The 16399-nt window shown below is 47.8% G+C and overlaps 1 protein-coding gene across 1 annotated transcript; it reads right to left on the reverse strand.

Moving 5' to 3' along the window:
* Positions 1-7844: 7844 nt before the first annotated feature.
* On the reverse strand, positions 7845-15892 carry LOC103606068 (28S ribosomal protein S15, mitochondrial-like). Its single transcript, XM_008590664.1, has 8 exons — positions 15706-15892; positions 15365-15406; positions 13720-13795; positions 12880-12928; positions 11835-11919; positions 9985-10043; positions 8256-8447; positions 7845-7997 (listed from the first exon to the last, which is right to left on the reverse strand). The coding sequence occupies exons 1-8, from the start codon at positions 15833-15835 to the stop codon at positions 7860-7862; spliced, it is 771 nt and encodes a 256-aa protein (XP_008588886.1). The 5' UTR covers positions 15836-15892; the 3' UTR covers positions 7845-7859.
* Between the last annotated feature and the right edge of the window lie 507 nt (positions 15893-16399).

A 16399-nucleotide genomic window follows, 5' to 3' on the forward strand; every position in this document is an offset into this window, starting at 1 on the left:
GGATCAGCTGTCCTTGCTGTGTCCCAGTGTTCTCCTGGTGGGCCCATCTTCCCCACCGCCTGTGCTGCAAACACTTCCCACAGGATGGGCTGTGCACCGGTCCCTTGTGATGACTCACCGGCCTCTGAATGGCTCCTTTTTTTCAGTTGTTGTGGCTCCTCGCTCCTGTGTGGGTCCATGGGAACCCTCTTAGTGGTCTTGCTGTCCTGGGGGCCACCAAGGCCCCCTTCTCCCCTGCTGCCATCAAGCAACTCCATCCGAAGGGCACAGCTGTGGATTCTGCTGACTCCTGTTCCATGTGCTCAGCAGCTCCAGGCCTAACGTGGCTGCAGTACAAAACACTCTGAGCAGTTTTTTCTCTTTCTCATTGTGGCTTCTCCCACCTTCATGAACATTGTAGGTCTCTCCTCCTCTTCCCCTGAGCTCTAGCGGTCCCAGCTTGGTTGCTTTTTTTTTTTTTGTCTTTTTCCGTGTCCGGCAACAGATTGCAACCCTCAGTGTCGCCCCCGTACCGGACCGGGACCAGCAACGGGATCGCAACCCTCGGTGCTGCTCCCGCACCTCGCTCAGCCAGTGAGCGGGAACCGGTCTGTATGTGGGATCCGAACCCTCGGCGGGAGCGCCGCCGTGCTTCCCAAGCGGCGCACTATAGCAGTGCGCCACGGGGCCGGCCCCTTGGTTGCTTTTTTATAGTTGTAAATTGGTTGATTTGTGGGAGAGAGTGATGCTGTGGACTATCTATTCTGCCATGTTGACTGGAAGCCAGAAATATGATTTCCATTCAAAGATTCAGCATGGTCTAGTTTACCATGTCTGGTGTTTTGCTGGCCTCTGTGTACAGGCATCTGCTATAGCAGCTCTCACTCCTGCAGCCACACCAACACTAAACGGCAGAATAGATGAGTGTTTCTCAACTTTTTGAATCCTGTGCTCTCTCCCCTGCTTTCTCACTCTATCTTCTACAAATCCCCATCAGCCAACTAATCTCTATCATTTCTTTTATAAAATCAGTGACTATATTGGACATTTTTTCTAACCCCCCTTCCTCTTGATCTACCAACCCTCCCAAAGATTTTGATATGGCAGCATAGTTCAGCAGTCAAGGGCTTATCAATTAAGAGTATGAGCTGTGGAGCTCAATGACCTGTGTTCAAATCCTTTACTCCTCCTCTTACCAGCTAAATCAGTTACTGGACTGGTCTGATCCATAGTCCTACCTCCAGTGAAGGTGCAGAAGTGCTGGACAGGTTCTTACATGGTGTTAACCAAAAACCATGGAATGAATGAGATTGTGAATATGAATTACTAAAGATGGCTGAAGCTCCCTGAAGCTGAATCTAGCAAAACCAGAAGAACTATAGTTCAAAGATTAAGTCAGTCCTCTAGTATTCACAGGGCCTTCACCACACCGCCTCTCGAAAGATAACATAAGACCCATCACTCATTGTGCTAAACATGTTAAATACATTATTTCATTCAACTCTTACAACTTTGCTTTAAGGTATGTATTTTTCTTCCCAATTTACGGAGAAAGAAACAGGCTCATAGAGGTTACACCCAAGGTCATGCAACTAGTTAAATGTCAAAGCTGGAACTGGGACCCAGATCTGTATGACTCCAGAGAGCATACTCTTGTTCATTTACTCTCTTCCGAGATGTAGACTACCAGTCTGAGAACCCTCACTGGTGCCATTAGCCCAAATGAGATCAGATAACATAGGTGCCAAGGAAAACAGTACCCTCTTGAGGAAGAAGTGACAATGCCATATGAAACTATCAATTTAGACAATTAGTTCAACTAACATCTACTGAGAACCAATTTATTCTGGTCTAGGCATTATCCTAGGTGCTGGAGTGCAAAGATGAATAAGACAATCAAGTGGGGGAGACAGACACATACACAGATTATTTCAGTATGATATGGCCAGTGATAAAGGCAGAGAGAAGCATGCATGGGTACCATGAGAGTATGGGCAGGCCCTTTCTCAATGTGGGGAGGCCTCCTGAAGGAGATGCTTCTTAAGCTGAATAATGCAGGATGGAAGGGGAGGAATGGAGGGATGGGGATTACTAGCATGGAAACATGAATGAACATGATTTAAGTGGAAATCTCCAAGCAGTTTGGTATTATTAGGACACAAAATAGGAAAAAGGCAGTGGCGGGAGATGGGACTGTAGAGGTGGACAGAGATCTGATTAGGAAGGGCCCTGAAATGTCCTGTGCAAGGACCTGGCCTCAATCCAGACAGCAGTGGAAAGCTGAGGAAGAGCTGACAAAGCAGGGAGGAGTATGGACAGGTCTGTATTTTATTTTTTTTTTATTTTTTATTTTTTTAATTTTTATTTTGTCAATATACAATGTATATGATTATTATGGCCCATCACCGACTGGTCTGTATTTTAGAAAGCTCACTGGCAGCAGTGTGCAGAGTGATGGAGGGGGTATGCTATAGGGAGTTCTTTATATCTGTTGACCTAAAAAGAAACAGACCAAATACATATAGCAAGGATTTACTGAGCCAATATGAGGATTGCGATCAAGGAGACACATAAATCAGGTAGCCCTGAAAATGTGTTCCAAAGAGAGCCAGAAGAGTTTAACATTTTATAATCACAAGAAGGGCAAAGGGTCAAAGGAGAGAGAGAGAGAAAGACAGCTCCATCTAATTATTTTATCAGACTTTCTACTGGTAGTACGTGACAGATATAGATTTGGGATTGTTACTATGTTACATCCTACATGCAGGGATCTGGGGTAAGGTAATAATTAGTATTCTAGGTTATTTTATGGCTTTCTGGAACCATTATGACTGTTTCTAAGTAAAATGGTCTTATGATAACGTTTCCCAGGACAGGTGGATATGATTACTGACTTATCCCAGATCTCCCAAGTCACTATCATTTAGCTGACCTGGTCAGAACAGATTCTTTTGGTATCATATCTCTTTATGCATGTACTTGGACTTAATCACACAGACACAATGATTAATATCTGCATATGTATACTTAACATCTGAATGTGTGTTTAACATCAATTGAGCATATGGAGACTGTTGGAGAGAATAAATGTTTTGATCGGTGGCCATGGCAGTTGCCTTTATATCAACTTTTCCTCCTCTACTTTGAAATATAATATCTACTTCATAGTTAATTCGAGAAAATCTGGTGAAAGCAGTTGTTTGCTGAGAAGGGAGGAAAAGAGAGAAAGGAAAAGCGTGGCAGAGATTTCTGGGTAGTCATTTCTTTGGAGATTAGAGGTGGTGTATAGGGGAGCTGGATCTTGCATTTTATTATTATTTTTTATTTATTTTTTATTTTTTTTAAAGATGACCGGTAAGGGGATCTTAACCCTTGACTTGGCGTTGTCAGCACCACGCTCACCCAGCGAGCTAACCGGCCGTCCCTATATGGGATCCGAACCCGGGGCCTTGGTGTTATCAGCACCGCACTCTCCCGAGTGAGCCACGGGCTGGCCCTGGATTTTGCATTTTAGAAGCTCTCATGCAATTATTTTTACAGTTACATTCTCCTCCAACACTTGTGAAGGGAAAGTCTTACATTTTTTTTTGAATGTTTTCTTCTTTATCTGTATTTGTTTAGAACCCCACATTTCTAGAAACAGCTTGTGAAATGAATAAGACCAGCTTCTGTGGGAGGATCCTACACAGAGGAATGGAGAATCAGAACCTGTTCCTTGGGGATAAAAAGGATGCTTGCACTAGCGAAGGGTATGTTGTCAGGTGGTGGACAGCTGGGATTAGTACATCTGGAAGAGACCGGTTGTCAAGAGAGATTGGGAAACCAACTCTCTCATATGAGGGCATGGGGAAATTGGGGGAATCAGGTACCCTAATTATATTCAATGGGGGTATTAAATTCCTCTGCTGTGAAAAGATCTTTTACAGAATTTGACTCCTGATGGACTCTAACTGGATGGGGCTGTGGCGTTGTGAAGAAGGTTCCTGGCTATAAGAGCGCAGCGTGCATGGGGTGTTGGTCATGCTGTAAAGGGGCCCCGCCCGTGCCGGGGCGACGGCTAGGGGGCCGGGCTGCGGGGTTAGGGGTGCGGGTCAGGCGTCTCTCACCTTTGCGGGCCTTGTCTCCGGGGATGTTCTGGGCCCGCAGCCGCTGGTCCAGGATGTAAAGCATCTCCCCACCCAAGTTCAAGAATAGCAGCGGTAGCGTCCGCACCGACATGCTGCTTGAAGTCAGCAGTACTGGCGAAGACCCCCGGGACTCTGTAGCCAGTGGCCTGGAGGCCCGGCCGCCGCGTCCCTGAAGCCTGGTTGCTAGGGCAACGCCGCAGATGGGAAGAGAGAGCCAATCAGAAGGCTTTTTGGTGGGAGGTGCCCTGAGGGCGGACGCTCATTGGGCCGGGCGGCGGGGATCGCCCCGGTGGATTGGTTCGAGCCTGACAGGGCTGGCGGTTGGCCTGAGCCGGGAGCGCTGAGTTTGAGTTTCTCAAGCCTCCCTCGCAAGGGCGAGGGCAGAGGCAGCGTCTGCAGGCCGGCCGCGGGGCTCGGGGCCTGACGGGCCGTAAGAGAGGAAAACCCGAACCAAAGCTCTTTAGAGCGGCCTCGGGTCGCTGTTTCCTAGCTGTGACCTTGAGCCTCGGCTTCCTCGTATGTCACACGGAGGGAGGTGCGGGGTGTGTGTGTGTGGGGATCAGTGGGGTCATGGAAAACGCTGCGAAAGCACTCGATAAATGGTAACGGACGTTTCTGTCAGATGGAAGAAGGGACAGAAGACCTCGAATCATTTGATTGCCTCCGCACCTGGTTTCAGACTCCGGGAAGCCAACCAGGCTTGGTCCTGTCTGCCCCGCTCCCAGACATGCGCGCTGGGGGCTCCCCGAAGTTCCCTCCTTCCTGCTGTTAACGGGCCTCCCAGCCGGTTGTCTGCTTTGACGGCAATGACCCCCTTCTCCACCTCCCCTTTGGGCTCCAGGATCACCTTCTGGCTATCTACTACTGAACGTTTTTATTTTGATGAACAACCATTTTTGTAAATTTCGTAAATTTCTGTCCTTCTAAGTACTAATCATCTTTCCCTCCAGCTACTCAGACTTGAAACTTGAGACTTGGCTTCCAAATCTATCTCCCTGAGTCCTATTATCAGTGTCCAAATTCTGCTTTTTCCTCCAAAATCTTTCTCACATTTATCCCTTCCTTTATTTTTTCTATCTGCTTCACTATGTTCCTCCATATCACTGCTCTCTTCTCTGCTCTACCCTGCACTGGCTGCTAGGTAAATTTCAGAAGACATCACTTTCAACATGACACATCCCTTCAGTGAGTGGCTTCCTACTGTTGGCAGATCAGTCTTAGATGCGTAGGCACAGCATTCAAGGCTCTCCACTCTGGCTCCAACTACCTTTCTAGAGCCATTTCTTGCACCTGCCCATCCTCCCCCCCCCAACCCATCTCAGCAGTTTGCCCCCTCTGTGGGCAACTTGCCCACATTCTCTTCCTCAAAACCACACCACTGGAAGTCTTGCCTTGACATTTGCCAAGCTCAAGTCCATTCCATACCCTCTAGTTCGTTTTCCTTCCTTCCCTTCCCACGTTTTTTGAGTAGTTATACTCACAGCCTGAACTTCTTAACATCTTCACTCGTCACCTCACCGCAACTGGAATTAGGCTCCCTTCACCCCACTGAAACTGCTTCGCCATGAGTATTTTTTGGTCCTTCCCTAAATTGACATCTCAGCATCAGGACTATACATACAGTAGTCAAAAGCTGGCAGCACAAGGCTTTGATTTGGTTATTTTCCTGGTCTATGCACCGTTTTAAAAGGGAATATGTATATAACTAGGATAGGAACGTAATAAGCGGCTTCACATCATTACTGTATGCCAGTTCTTTATGCATTTATGTTACCTGCCTGGCTCCTAAAGGCATTTGAGTTTGCTCTAGTGTACTCCTCCCTTAGGTTCTCAGACCATTTTTGTCCCTACGCAGTGTGGTATAATGGACAAAACATAGGCTTTGGGGTTAAGATAGACCTGGGTCTGAATCTTAGGCCTGTCTCTAACCAGCTGTGTGAATCTGGACATTACCTAACCTCTTAGTCCTCAGTAGTATGCTCATGGTAAAATGAGAATTAGCCAATGTGGGAAGTTAAGGGGCTCTGAATATCAGATAATGTGCCTGAGGTAGCACTTTAAAGCCTTTCTTGTAGGACCAGGTCCATTAATGTGTATTCCTTTTTCTCTCCTTCCACTCTGCTAAGCCCCCCCCTGAAATGTTGTTGGCATCCGGCCCTCTAGCACAGTATCTCTAAGTAGCTGTGTCCATTCATAAGTCTTGTCCCATTAAAGGCCTTCCCTACTGTTCCTGGAGGCGATATCTGAACAATTCATCTTCAGTTCTGAGCCTGTCAGCTCACTTGATTCTGCAGGATCCCAGGTTGTCTGTCCAACCCTCACTTCACCTTCAGGCTATGCCCCATCCAGACATGACCCTTTTCTTCATCTACACTCCCTGCCTGGGCAATTTTACTCACACTCGTTGCTTCAATCACTGTTAACAACTCCCAAACCTCTCTAGTCCACACCTCTCTTAGTCCTTGATCTAAATTTCCAACTGTTCTTGGGACAGCACTTTTAACACATTCTTCACTTTTTAGCTTTCCTTCTCAGGATGAAGTCCAGTGTTTTCTCTAGTGTTAGGGACTGAATGTTTGTGTTCCCCCAAATCCATATGTTGAAGCCCTAACTCCAGTTATGGTATTTGGAGATGGGGCCTTTGAAAGGTAAAGGGTTAGAGCAGATCATGAGGGTGGGGCCCTAAAGATAGGATTAGTGGCCTCATAATAAGATAGAGATCTTCCTTCCAGTGCATGCACCAAGGAAAGGCCATGTGAGGATATATTAAGAAGGTGGCCTCTGCCAACCAGGAAGACAGCCCTCACCAGAAACCGAACCAGTCAGCACCTTGATCTTAAGACTTCCCAGCCTCCAGAATGTGAGAAAATAAGTTTCTGTTGTTTAAGCCACCCTATCTATGGTATTTGTTATGGCAGCCTGAGTACACTAATACACCCAGAAGTACTCATCTCTTCCTACTGCTCTTTGCTCACTCAGTTTTAGACAAAGTTTTCTTTAGGTTTCTCAAACATAGCAAGCATGTTCAAAGCCTTGGCACTTAACTTGGTTACATGGGTGGGCTTTACAGTGAAGGGGGTATCCTTAACTCCCCAGAATCTATAAGCAATGTTTTGTGTAGGTATAGTTTCCTGGGGATAGGACTTGTAGTTTTTGTCAGATTTTCAATCTGAATACCAATATCCCCACCCCTAAAATAAATTGCTCTGATCTCTCCCCCTCCCATCTACTCTTCACACTATGGATGCTTAACAATTTAAAACAGAGACCTGTTGCTATCAGTACTCCTTCGGTTTTAAAACCTTAACTGTCTCCTCACTCCCTAGAGGCAGGTGTGTAATTTCCTCAGCCTAGCATGTAAAGCCTCTCACACCCCAGCTTCAATCTTTCTTTCAAGCTTTATTTTACTGCTCTCTCAATACAGCACGCACCTTCTTTGCCTGAGATGCCTTCCCTCCCCATCTCTGCTCAGTGAACTCCTACTCATCCTTTAGGGCTGAGTCTAGAAGGCAGCTCCTAGAGCTGGCCAGCCACCCTTCCTCTGTGCCACCTGGACAACAGGTAGTTGTTAAGGTGAGTGTGGGATGTGTATTATGAGAGTGTGTCCTCTGGTGGGTGAGGCAGGGACTCTGTTTCAGACTATTCTAGGATCCCAGGGCTGAATGAAAGAATGAATTCCTCCGTCTCTGCAGGCCAAAAGAGCCCCATCTTCTTTCCTACCATTCTTCAAGGCAGAAGTAATTTTGACAGAATTTATTGGTTTTCTTTGAGTGCCTCCGATGAGGCTTCGGAAGGGCTCTCTGGGTTCTTCTGGTCTTGTTTTCGGGCTGCTGTTGCTACAGCTTTCAAGATCCTTTTTTGCTTCTTCAACTTTTTAACTTCCTCGAAAACCTGGGAGTGAAAGGACAGTAAAAGGCTTCATAATCCTATGAAAAACCCCAAACTTGGAGCACGTGGGGTGGGAACTGTCTCCTCAGATGGTAACCCCAGCCTTTCTCTATGAGGCTGGTGGCCTGTGACTTCCCTGGGCTCACTCCAGGCCCCGGGGCCAGTTCCATGCCTCTATCAGAAATAGACGACCCCTCCCTACTGCTCCCTCCATCCCAGTCTCAGAATAGGACCAACCAAAGTGGCAATTCTGACTCATACCCGAATGCATAGAGCCTTCTTGGTCACAAAGCGGCGGTGAGCTCGCCGGTAATACAGAGGAGGAAAGGTGTACTCAATCCCCAGCTCCTTGCATGTCTTCTCAAAGACATCATAGTTGGTCTTACGGAGGTTTTTGAGCATCTTTTTCCTCTGGTCGATACTCATTAGCAGATAGCGTTTGTGGGCTTTGTCCTGTAAGAGAGTCTGTATTACTTTCAGTACTATATAAAATAAAGTCGTATGCCACTTCACAGTGACAAAGAATGGTCATTTTATCATCTCATTGAAATTTCCCAACAATCTTAAGGAAATATTAGTGTAAACCTAAGGGAGATATTATCACTGATATTCCCATTTTACAGATGGAAAAATAAAGGTTCAAAGGTGTTATCTGATCCACAAAAGGTCCTTAGAACTCTGAGTGCTGAGGTTAGGTCTTGAATCCAGTCTATTGGTCTGACTCCAAATCTCATGCTCTTTCCCCTACACCACCCATTCACCCTCTTCACAGCTTAGCAAATTGTCAGCTGGGGTAGACAGGAAGGCCAACCTTGTGCTCCTCCTGGAGACCCCAGCTGGGTGCTGCTCTGTGAGGGACCTCTGCAGTGGGGCTGGGGTTCCATGCCCCAAATGAACAAAATTGTGATCTCCGAGGAGCATGCTCAACCAGCTCCATGGAACACTGAGGTGCCAGGCATGGTGCTGGACCAGTCTGTATTCACAAACATGTGTTTATTAAAAATAACAGCAATTGCCTAATTACAGCAGCTCTGTGCCACTGTGCTGATATTGCACAATGGTAAACATGAGCCGGGTAGCAAGAATGCCTCGCTTCAAGTCTCTGCACAGTGGTGTGCCTTGAGGAGTAACTTCAACACTCCGTGACTAGATTATTCCTCTGTAAAATGGGGAAGAAAGAGGGTTAACTGAATTGAATCAGGTAAAGTATTTAGCATGGGGCCTTAAGTCTTTTTTTTTTTTAAAAGATGACCGGTAAGGGGATCTTAACCCTTGACTTGGTGTTGTCAGCACCACGCTCACCCAGTGAGCGAACTGGCCATCCCTATGTGGGATCCGAACCCGGGGCCGTGGTGTTATCAGCACCGCACTCTACCGAGTGAGCCACGGGCCGGCCCCGCTAAAGTCTTTATATGCATTATGTTGGCTGCTATTATTATTTCACGTAATCCTTGCAATCCTGTGAGCAGGTATTCTTATGATCTGTATCTTACAGATAAAGAGAACTGAGGCTCAGACTCTCCAAAGTCACACAGCTAGTTAAGTGGAAATGGCAGAGCTGGGATTTGAACCCAAGGCAATCTGACTCCATTCATGCATTCAACAAATATTCAGTAGGACTCATGTGCCCAATACAATGACCATGCTCTAAAGTTTGTGTTCTTTATTATTTTCTTTGGCGGCTAGCTGGTACAGTGATCTGAGCCCGTGACCTTGGTGTTATCCACACCACTCTAACCAAGTGAGCTAACTGGCCAGCCCTAAAATTTCTGTTCTTAACCACTGGTGACACTCAACACAGCCCTGTAAAGCTCCCATTTCTCCTCCAGAGGCAGGAGGGAAGTGTTTTTCCCATTGGAGCTAAGGGGTGGGTACTATCATGTTGTAGCCACTTTCTTAAACTGCTTCTCTGGACCCAGAGCCCTTCACCTCCCAGACTCCTCTCCCACAGGCGGCTGCTGTTTAACTGTGAATGATATCCAGGGTTTACCTTTCGATGTTTCTGCAAGTGTTCTTCATAATTGCGGATCTTGACGGTCAAGGCAACAACTGAAACCACAAACCACACAGGATGAGAGCAGGGCACAGAGGAAGGAAGGGCCCAGGCCTGGGTTATGTATTAAGAACTCAAGGAATAACAATCACCAATTCTCTCATATAGCTCTCTATAAATCCTAAAGCACTCTGAATTTCAAGACTGTAGATGATTTTGGATTATCTTTCCTTTAGAAAGCAAAGTCTAAGGAAGGGCTTAACCTTATATTCCTAAATCTTATAAAGGTATCATCCAAAAGTCACAGCAAATAGCATTCTTAATGGTAAAAGTTTAGAGCATTCTCATTAAATTCAGGAATTAGACCAGGATGAATGCTATAATGGTTAACGATTTGACACTGTACTCAAGATCCTAGTCAAGGCAGTAAGATAGGATTCTATAACTGTCAAGGGTCTACTCTTTGCCTCTCCACTTCCAGCTGCCACCATCATCTCTGTGCTTTCACTAATGAGTTTTCAGAATCATCAGCTCCTTCTTGTCTCCCAGGGCCCTGGAATATCCTTCTTTTGGGCATCCTCTTCTTTGATTCCCACCTGTATTGCAAAGATAGGGGAAAATGCAGAAGCTGTCCCCAAAGAGAGGTTGTCACTCCAGCAGGTCCTTCCCAGTATACACATTGGGTTCTAGGAGTGCTGCAGAGAGTTCAGTGGAAACCTTGGCCCTGACCACACAGCCCCTTCACCACCTTAGCTACCTTAGCTACAACAGTGAAAGACAGAGATGACCTTTGGCTCCCAAGGGGTTCTCTAGAGCAGACACTCTGCTAGAAAGCAACTTGCTTTCAGAAAACTAAGTAATGAAAGGGCAGGACCAATGCTTGTTGGTAAAGGAGGATTCTAGTTATCACTTCACTGGTGTCTTGGCAAAAAGGCCATCTGTTCCTACCAATCTGGGAGATTTCAGCAGTGATAATGTAGAGACAGGTGTGGTGAGATAAACAGCCCTTTCTGCAGTTTAGAGGGTCCCTAGGCCAGGGTTTCAGTGGGACCAAGGGAAGCTGAAACTCATCTTCTCAAAAGGGATTACAGAGAACCCTGGAGTTGGGCCTCCAGATCTTTTCCATGGGGGTTTAGCATCCAAGATGAACTCATTAGACCTTAATCCCTGGCAGAGGGAGAAAAAAAGAATGAAGGCAGTGAGGTAGAGGAGGAGGAGGCAGCTATAATACAGGGCAATGTCAAAGGTGAGATAATGTGCAGCCCCCATGCAGGCCTTGAACCTACCTCATTTGCTCCCAGTGGTTAATGAAGATCAATTGCACCCACTGCCAAGGGCGATGTGGTGGGCTTTTCACTCACAGCTAATGAGTACTACTGCTAGTTCTAACTCAAAACCAAAGTAGAAACATTATGCCCTTTGGAATGCTGCACAGTGTCTGTCTGGCACATCAGGGTTCACTAAATATTAGTCTTACTATTATTATCAACAGAGCATTAGCTTTTTAGATTCCAAGGTGTGTTTATATCCCTTAGCTTCTCATAATCCTACCATGAGGTAGGTAACATTATCTCTGCCCTGTCTCTCCAACTCCCCCATATCTAGGAAGCAAAGGCTCCAAGAGAGGACTGGTGACTAGCCCAAGCTCTCAGAGAGGGTCGAGGCAGGACCTGGCCGCTGACTCCAGCATCACAGAGCTTGGGATATAGATTACAGTTATCATTGCCATAGGTCCTTCATGTCTCTCCCTTTCCTGAGCCTCATCTAAGTGTAGACAAGGGCTCTAGATAAGGTACCACCTAGCAGATTCCCATGCACCCCCATTCCCCAAGGGCCCTCTGACCAACTTCGAGCCTCCAGGGAGCGGGTGTCCTCAGGGTTTGCCGCGACTTTTTTCATCAACAGTTCTTGCTTGATTTTTAGCTTCTCCTTCTGTTGAAGACAGAGACAGAGAAAATCTGTGTGGTCTGCCACCCCCTAAGAACTAGCCCTCCTACCCCCAAGGCCCTGGCTGCAGTTATAGCAATGAGGTCCATAAGGCTCAGGGCCTGACTTCACTTTGCTCACCATGTCCTTGGACAACCAGCTGGCTATTCACATCTAGGTGAGCCCAAAGCCAAGGATACTGACAGGAGAAATGGCTTATTGAGTGAAGTCCCCAAACCTTATTGTCTGGCTACTGCTAAGCTAATGTTTGGAATCCTTACAGCACCAATTGTCTAGCTCTTAATCCTGTTCGTGACGCCAATTGTAAAGCTAGGTGACCATGCCAGTTGTCGGGCTCTTTTACTTGCCGGTAATCCTGCACCGATTGGGCCAATGGTTGAGCTAGGGCTGGGTCTGGAGCTCCCAGACCCCTCAAGCCCATTCACAGACTGGGTCACAAACCCCTCACATGCCAGGCTGGGTCACCAGACCCCTTCACGCAGGTCTATAAGCTAGGCAACTGGCCACATAGTCCTTGGAAGCTGCAGGTCTGGGAAAACATGGTTGCACAGGGTGGGTGCTGAGGCAGTAAAACACCAGCCAAAGCACGCCACCGTGCAGGCGCACTTACTCCACCCATACACACAATGTTTACTGAACCACCCTGAACCAGCTCTGAGGTGAGGGGAGCCTGATCAATTATTCCATTTTCCCAACACTTATTCATTCATTTATGCATCAGACCTTTATTGAGCACTTTTCTTTTTGTCAGGTGCTGGGGGAACAAAACTGTCCCTGCCCTCTAGATGCTCAGTCTGGGGGTATTGACAAGTGGATGCAGAATGACCATGGGATAAGTGCTGTGACTGGAGAAGCACGGAATGGGGGTCCTAACCAGGGTAGGAGGGAGTCCCAGAGGAGAGGAATGAGGGAGGTTGAGGCTGAGATTTGGTATAGGCCACTTACCTGGTTGGCCATTTCCAAAGACAAGAGTCTTTTAACGACATCATCAATCCTGTGGAAAAACCACAGCAATAAGAGACAGGAAGTGGGGAAGCAATGCCATTTTCATTTTAGTTTGAAAAGCAAGGATGACTGAAAATTCTTTCTCCAGCACGAGTCTCTCTGGAGGTGGGCAGCCATTTCCCAGGGATTAAAAATTCAGCATGGATCTGGCTTGCTGGGCTGAGAACATGGAATGATGTGATAATTACGGAAAACTGGGGCTGTCGACTCCAGTGTTCCAGTCTCATCATTTCCATTTTAGCTAGAACATGGGTCAATCTGTCTCAATACACTTCAAGTCAAACTGCACAGTGGGAGAGACTGGAGGAGGGACTGCCCAGCTCCCACCACACAGGACAGGGCCTGAGCAGGACTGTGGCTTTGGTGTCAGTAAGCCCTGGATTTACATCCCAGCTCTGCTCCTTAGAAGCTGTATGACACTGAGCAGCTTGATAAGCTATAAATTGGGGATACAATTTCTTCCCTCACGTGGCTTTTGTGAGAATCAAGAGATGAGATTTCTACAAAGACCCATGAGGCATGTTAGCTCCTTGGTGTATCCAGTGGCATAGATGGGTCTCCACCCAGAATACAAAAAAAAAAAAAAGCAAGTAGTTGAGCTCCATGAGTGCCATCTGCCCCTGCTGCCCTCGCCACACCTGGGCCTCTATAGCTCTCTACCTCATTCTATAATCAAGTTTCAGATACAGCAGGCCAAGCCTCGAAGCCACTGTCTTTCCCCCCTCCCAGCCAATCCACCCAGGGTCCCCTGCCTCCTCAAATACGTTTCTTCCTGCTTACTTGTCAATTCCAGGGATGTTCTGGTAGTCTTTGAGCAGCGCAGAAGGGGGCGGGTCATCGTCTTGGCTAGACTGGACTGGCAAGTATAGGGATGGAAAACACCCGGTCAACTCTCATTGCCCATCCTCCCAGACTTCATTCTCCTCACTCTCTCCAACTCCAGAAGAGACACCCACGTTCTCAGGCAAGGAAGTGGATATCTCTGGGCTCAGTTTCTCCTCTGCAGACCCTGTGAACACCTGCCTTGACATGTCATGCTAGGAGTAGATGGCTTTTCCCAAGACCCATACTGTGCCTGCACCTCTCACACACCTGTCTGGCTCTTCAGTTATCAGGTGGATGGTCTAGTTATTCACTAGGATGGGTTGTCCTGGGGACAGGACTGAGTTTGACTCTCCTTGAATATCCCACAGTCTGGTCCATGGCCCAGCCTAGAATAGGCACTCAACAAACAAACTACTGTTAAATACAAATGATCGGAAGCCACTGTTTTGGACTAAGTGTCTGTACTAGGTCCCAAAAGACCAGACTAAAAATCAAAATGAAGTCACCCCAACTAAGTTCCATGTCACTTAGATTGTGGTCTGACCTTGCGAGAAGGCAGGAGAAAGAGTAACAGCCGATTTCCCACAGGCTAATTTTAATCTTCAATAGGTATGATAATGAAGTTCCCTCTGCTTTAATTCTTACACAAAATAGATAGCCTGAAGTAACCTGATTATTATTTTTCTATTGTTGTCTTCCTGTCCCCACCTTATTAGGAAAGTAACTTTGAAATGATCAATCTGCTTTTTGTTCTCAGTATCTTTCTTCAGCCTCCTCTGCTGACCTCATTGGAACACTTACTCTATCTTATGGAATAATGTGTTGCCAGATTCGAAAATCACAGTAAAGCCAATTGAGATCTTTCACTAAATGTGTCGTGGTTTTGTTCTTTGACGCTGCATGAATGAAAAAGGGGGCTGAGGAGGAATGGCTAGCTTTAGCCCTAAGAACTTCAGCCTTGGTGTGTGCATCCCTGCCCATCCCTTGTTGGTGATGGAGAGTCATAGGGTAGATCAACTTATCCTCTCCAGTCAGACCCTATTCTGCCACTATGCAAACAATATTAAGCGCAATAAATACTAATAGACACTACAATTTATTGAGCACAGTGCTAAGGATGTTTTTCAGGTGTTACTGTTGAATCCTAACAATCCTCTCAAATGGATACTTTACACTCATTTTAGAAATGAGGCTTGGAGAGAGGAAGTAACTTGCCCAGTATCATTTACTTAATGAGAGGGATCTTAACCGCTATGCATACTCTCTTGGAATGAGAAAGTACATCCTTCATCTCAGAAGGACAGACACAAGGTACTCTATTCTAGGCAGCCCTGGGTGGTGCCAGCCACGCACTCCTTCTGGCCAGCTCATTTTCACTCGCACCCACCTTGGAAAGCTCTTGTCCTCTCCCGCCCGCCCTCCCAAGGAGGCTTCAGGCCTAAGCCTCTGTGCAAGGCGGACGTGGAGATTTTCTACACAGAACTTCTGGCCCACCCCTTTGCCCACTCCATCTAGTGGCTCTAACCTCTACCCCCTTGGCCACCCCAAGCTTTCCTGGCGGTCTCTTTTCCGCCCCAAGTCCCATCTTAGGACTTCCTACCTGGTTTCTGAGTGGCATATCCGCGGGCGGCTTGAAGGAGACCTGCGCACGAGAGAGAGGACTGAGGCCCATCCCCTTGAGTGGTCCAGTCTCAGTTACTTTCTACGCCCCTTGCATCACCTTTCCTCCATGGTCTACGCCCCTCTGCACCTAAGCGCCGCCCCATCTCTTCCCCACCCGCTGCCCCATGTCTTTCCCAGCTCCTCTCACTTCTGGCCCACCCACCGCCATTTCTCCCTTATCCTGCCTCTGCGCTTCTCCCCTATCCCGGTCCCGCGTATCCTGTATCTCCGCCGAACCCCATTTGCCGACGCCCGCCGTCCCATTTCTCCGCCCCTCACTTCGAGGCAGCAGGCGCCACTGGTTGGAAGGAAGCCTGGCGCTCCCTCCGCCTGCCAGCCCGAGGACAGGGGCCTGGGCCACTGCCTGGTTCCGAATGGAACTCAGCATCCTCGACGCGGCCCTCAGCATGGTGACTTCTGACCTCTAGGGGCCCGCGCCGCCGCCGTTGCCTTCTCCGTACGGACCGCGTTACGCGTGCGCCGCCGCGGTGGCTCAGGCTCGACCAATCGAGGCTGTTGCGAGGCCGGAGCAGAAGAGGACCGAGAGGATGGATTGCAGGGCTGGACTCAGCGATGACGCGGTGCCTCGAGGTCGAGTCGAGGGTGTGGTTAGCGGCTGCGCGAGGTCGGCGGCGTGGTGGCTCTGGGGCCTCGCTGTTAATGGAGGGCGGTCCTGTATAAATTCTAAAATGCCTCTTTTTCTTGGGCAAGCAGCCAATCCTTAATCCCTCTGGACCTTCCTGGCCTCGGGCAGAGGTTATTTTGGGACACCGTGGGGCCTGCGGTAGCCCTCTCCCCGCAACCTAGTATTCTTCTCCCCGTCCCCAAAGTCCAGGATGGGGTCCTGTAAGAACTACTGGGATTCAGCCTCCTCTCTGGCAGCCTTGTAGCCTGGTGAATAAGGTCGTTGACTGTGGAATCGGACAGCCCTGGGCTGGAATCCTAACTCAGCCATTTACTCACCGTACGATCT

The sequence above is a fragment of the Galeopterus variegatus genome, unplaced genomic scaffold, assembly GCF_000696425.1.
Source record: "Galeopterus variegatus unplaced genomic scaffold, G_variegatus-3.0.2 Scaffold6256, whole genome shotgun sequence".
Classification (NCBI taxonomy): Eukaryota; Metazoa; Chordata; class Mammalia; order Dermoptera; family Cynocephalidae; genus Galeopterus; species Galeopterus variegatus.

Excerpts from the sequence above, each read along its gene's own strand:
- LOC103606068 (XM_008590664.1), bottom strand. The coding sequence starts at position 15,835 with ATGCTGAGGGCCGCGTCGAGGATGCTGAGTTCCATTCGGAACCAGGCA. Across the intron at positions 15,407-15,705 it reads GTGGCGCCTGCTGCCTCGAA|GTCTCCTTCAAGCCGCCCGC; the intron begins GTGAGGGGCGGA and ends TCTCGTGCGCAG. Across the intron at positions 8,448-9,984 it reads ACTTGCAGAAACATCGAAAG|GACAAAGCCCACAAACGCTA; the intron begins GTAAACCCTGGA and ends ACTCTCTTACAG.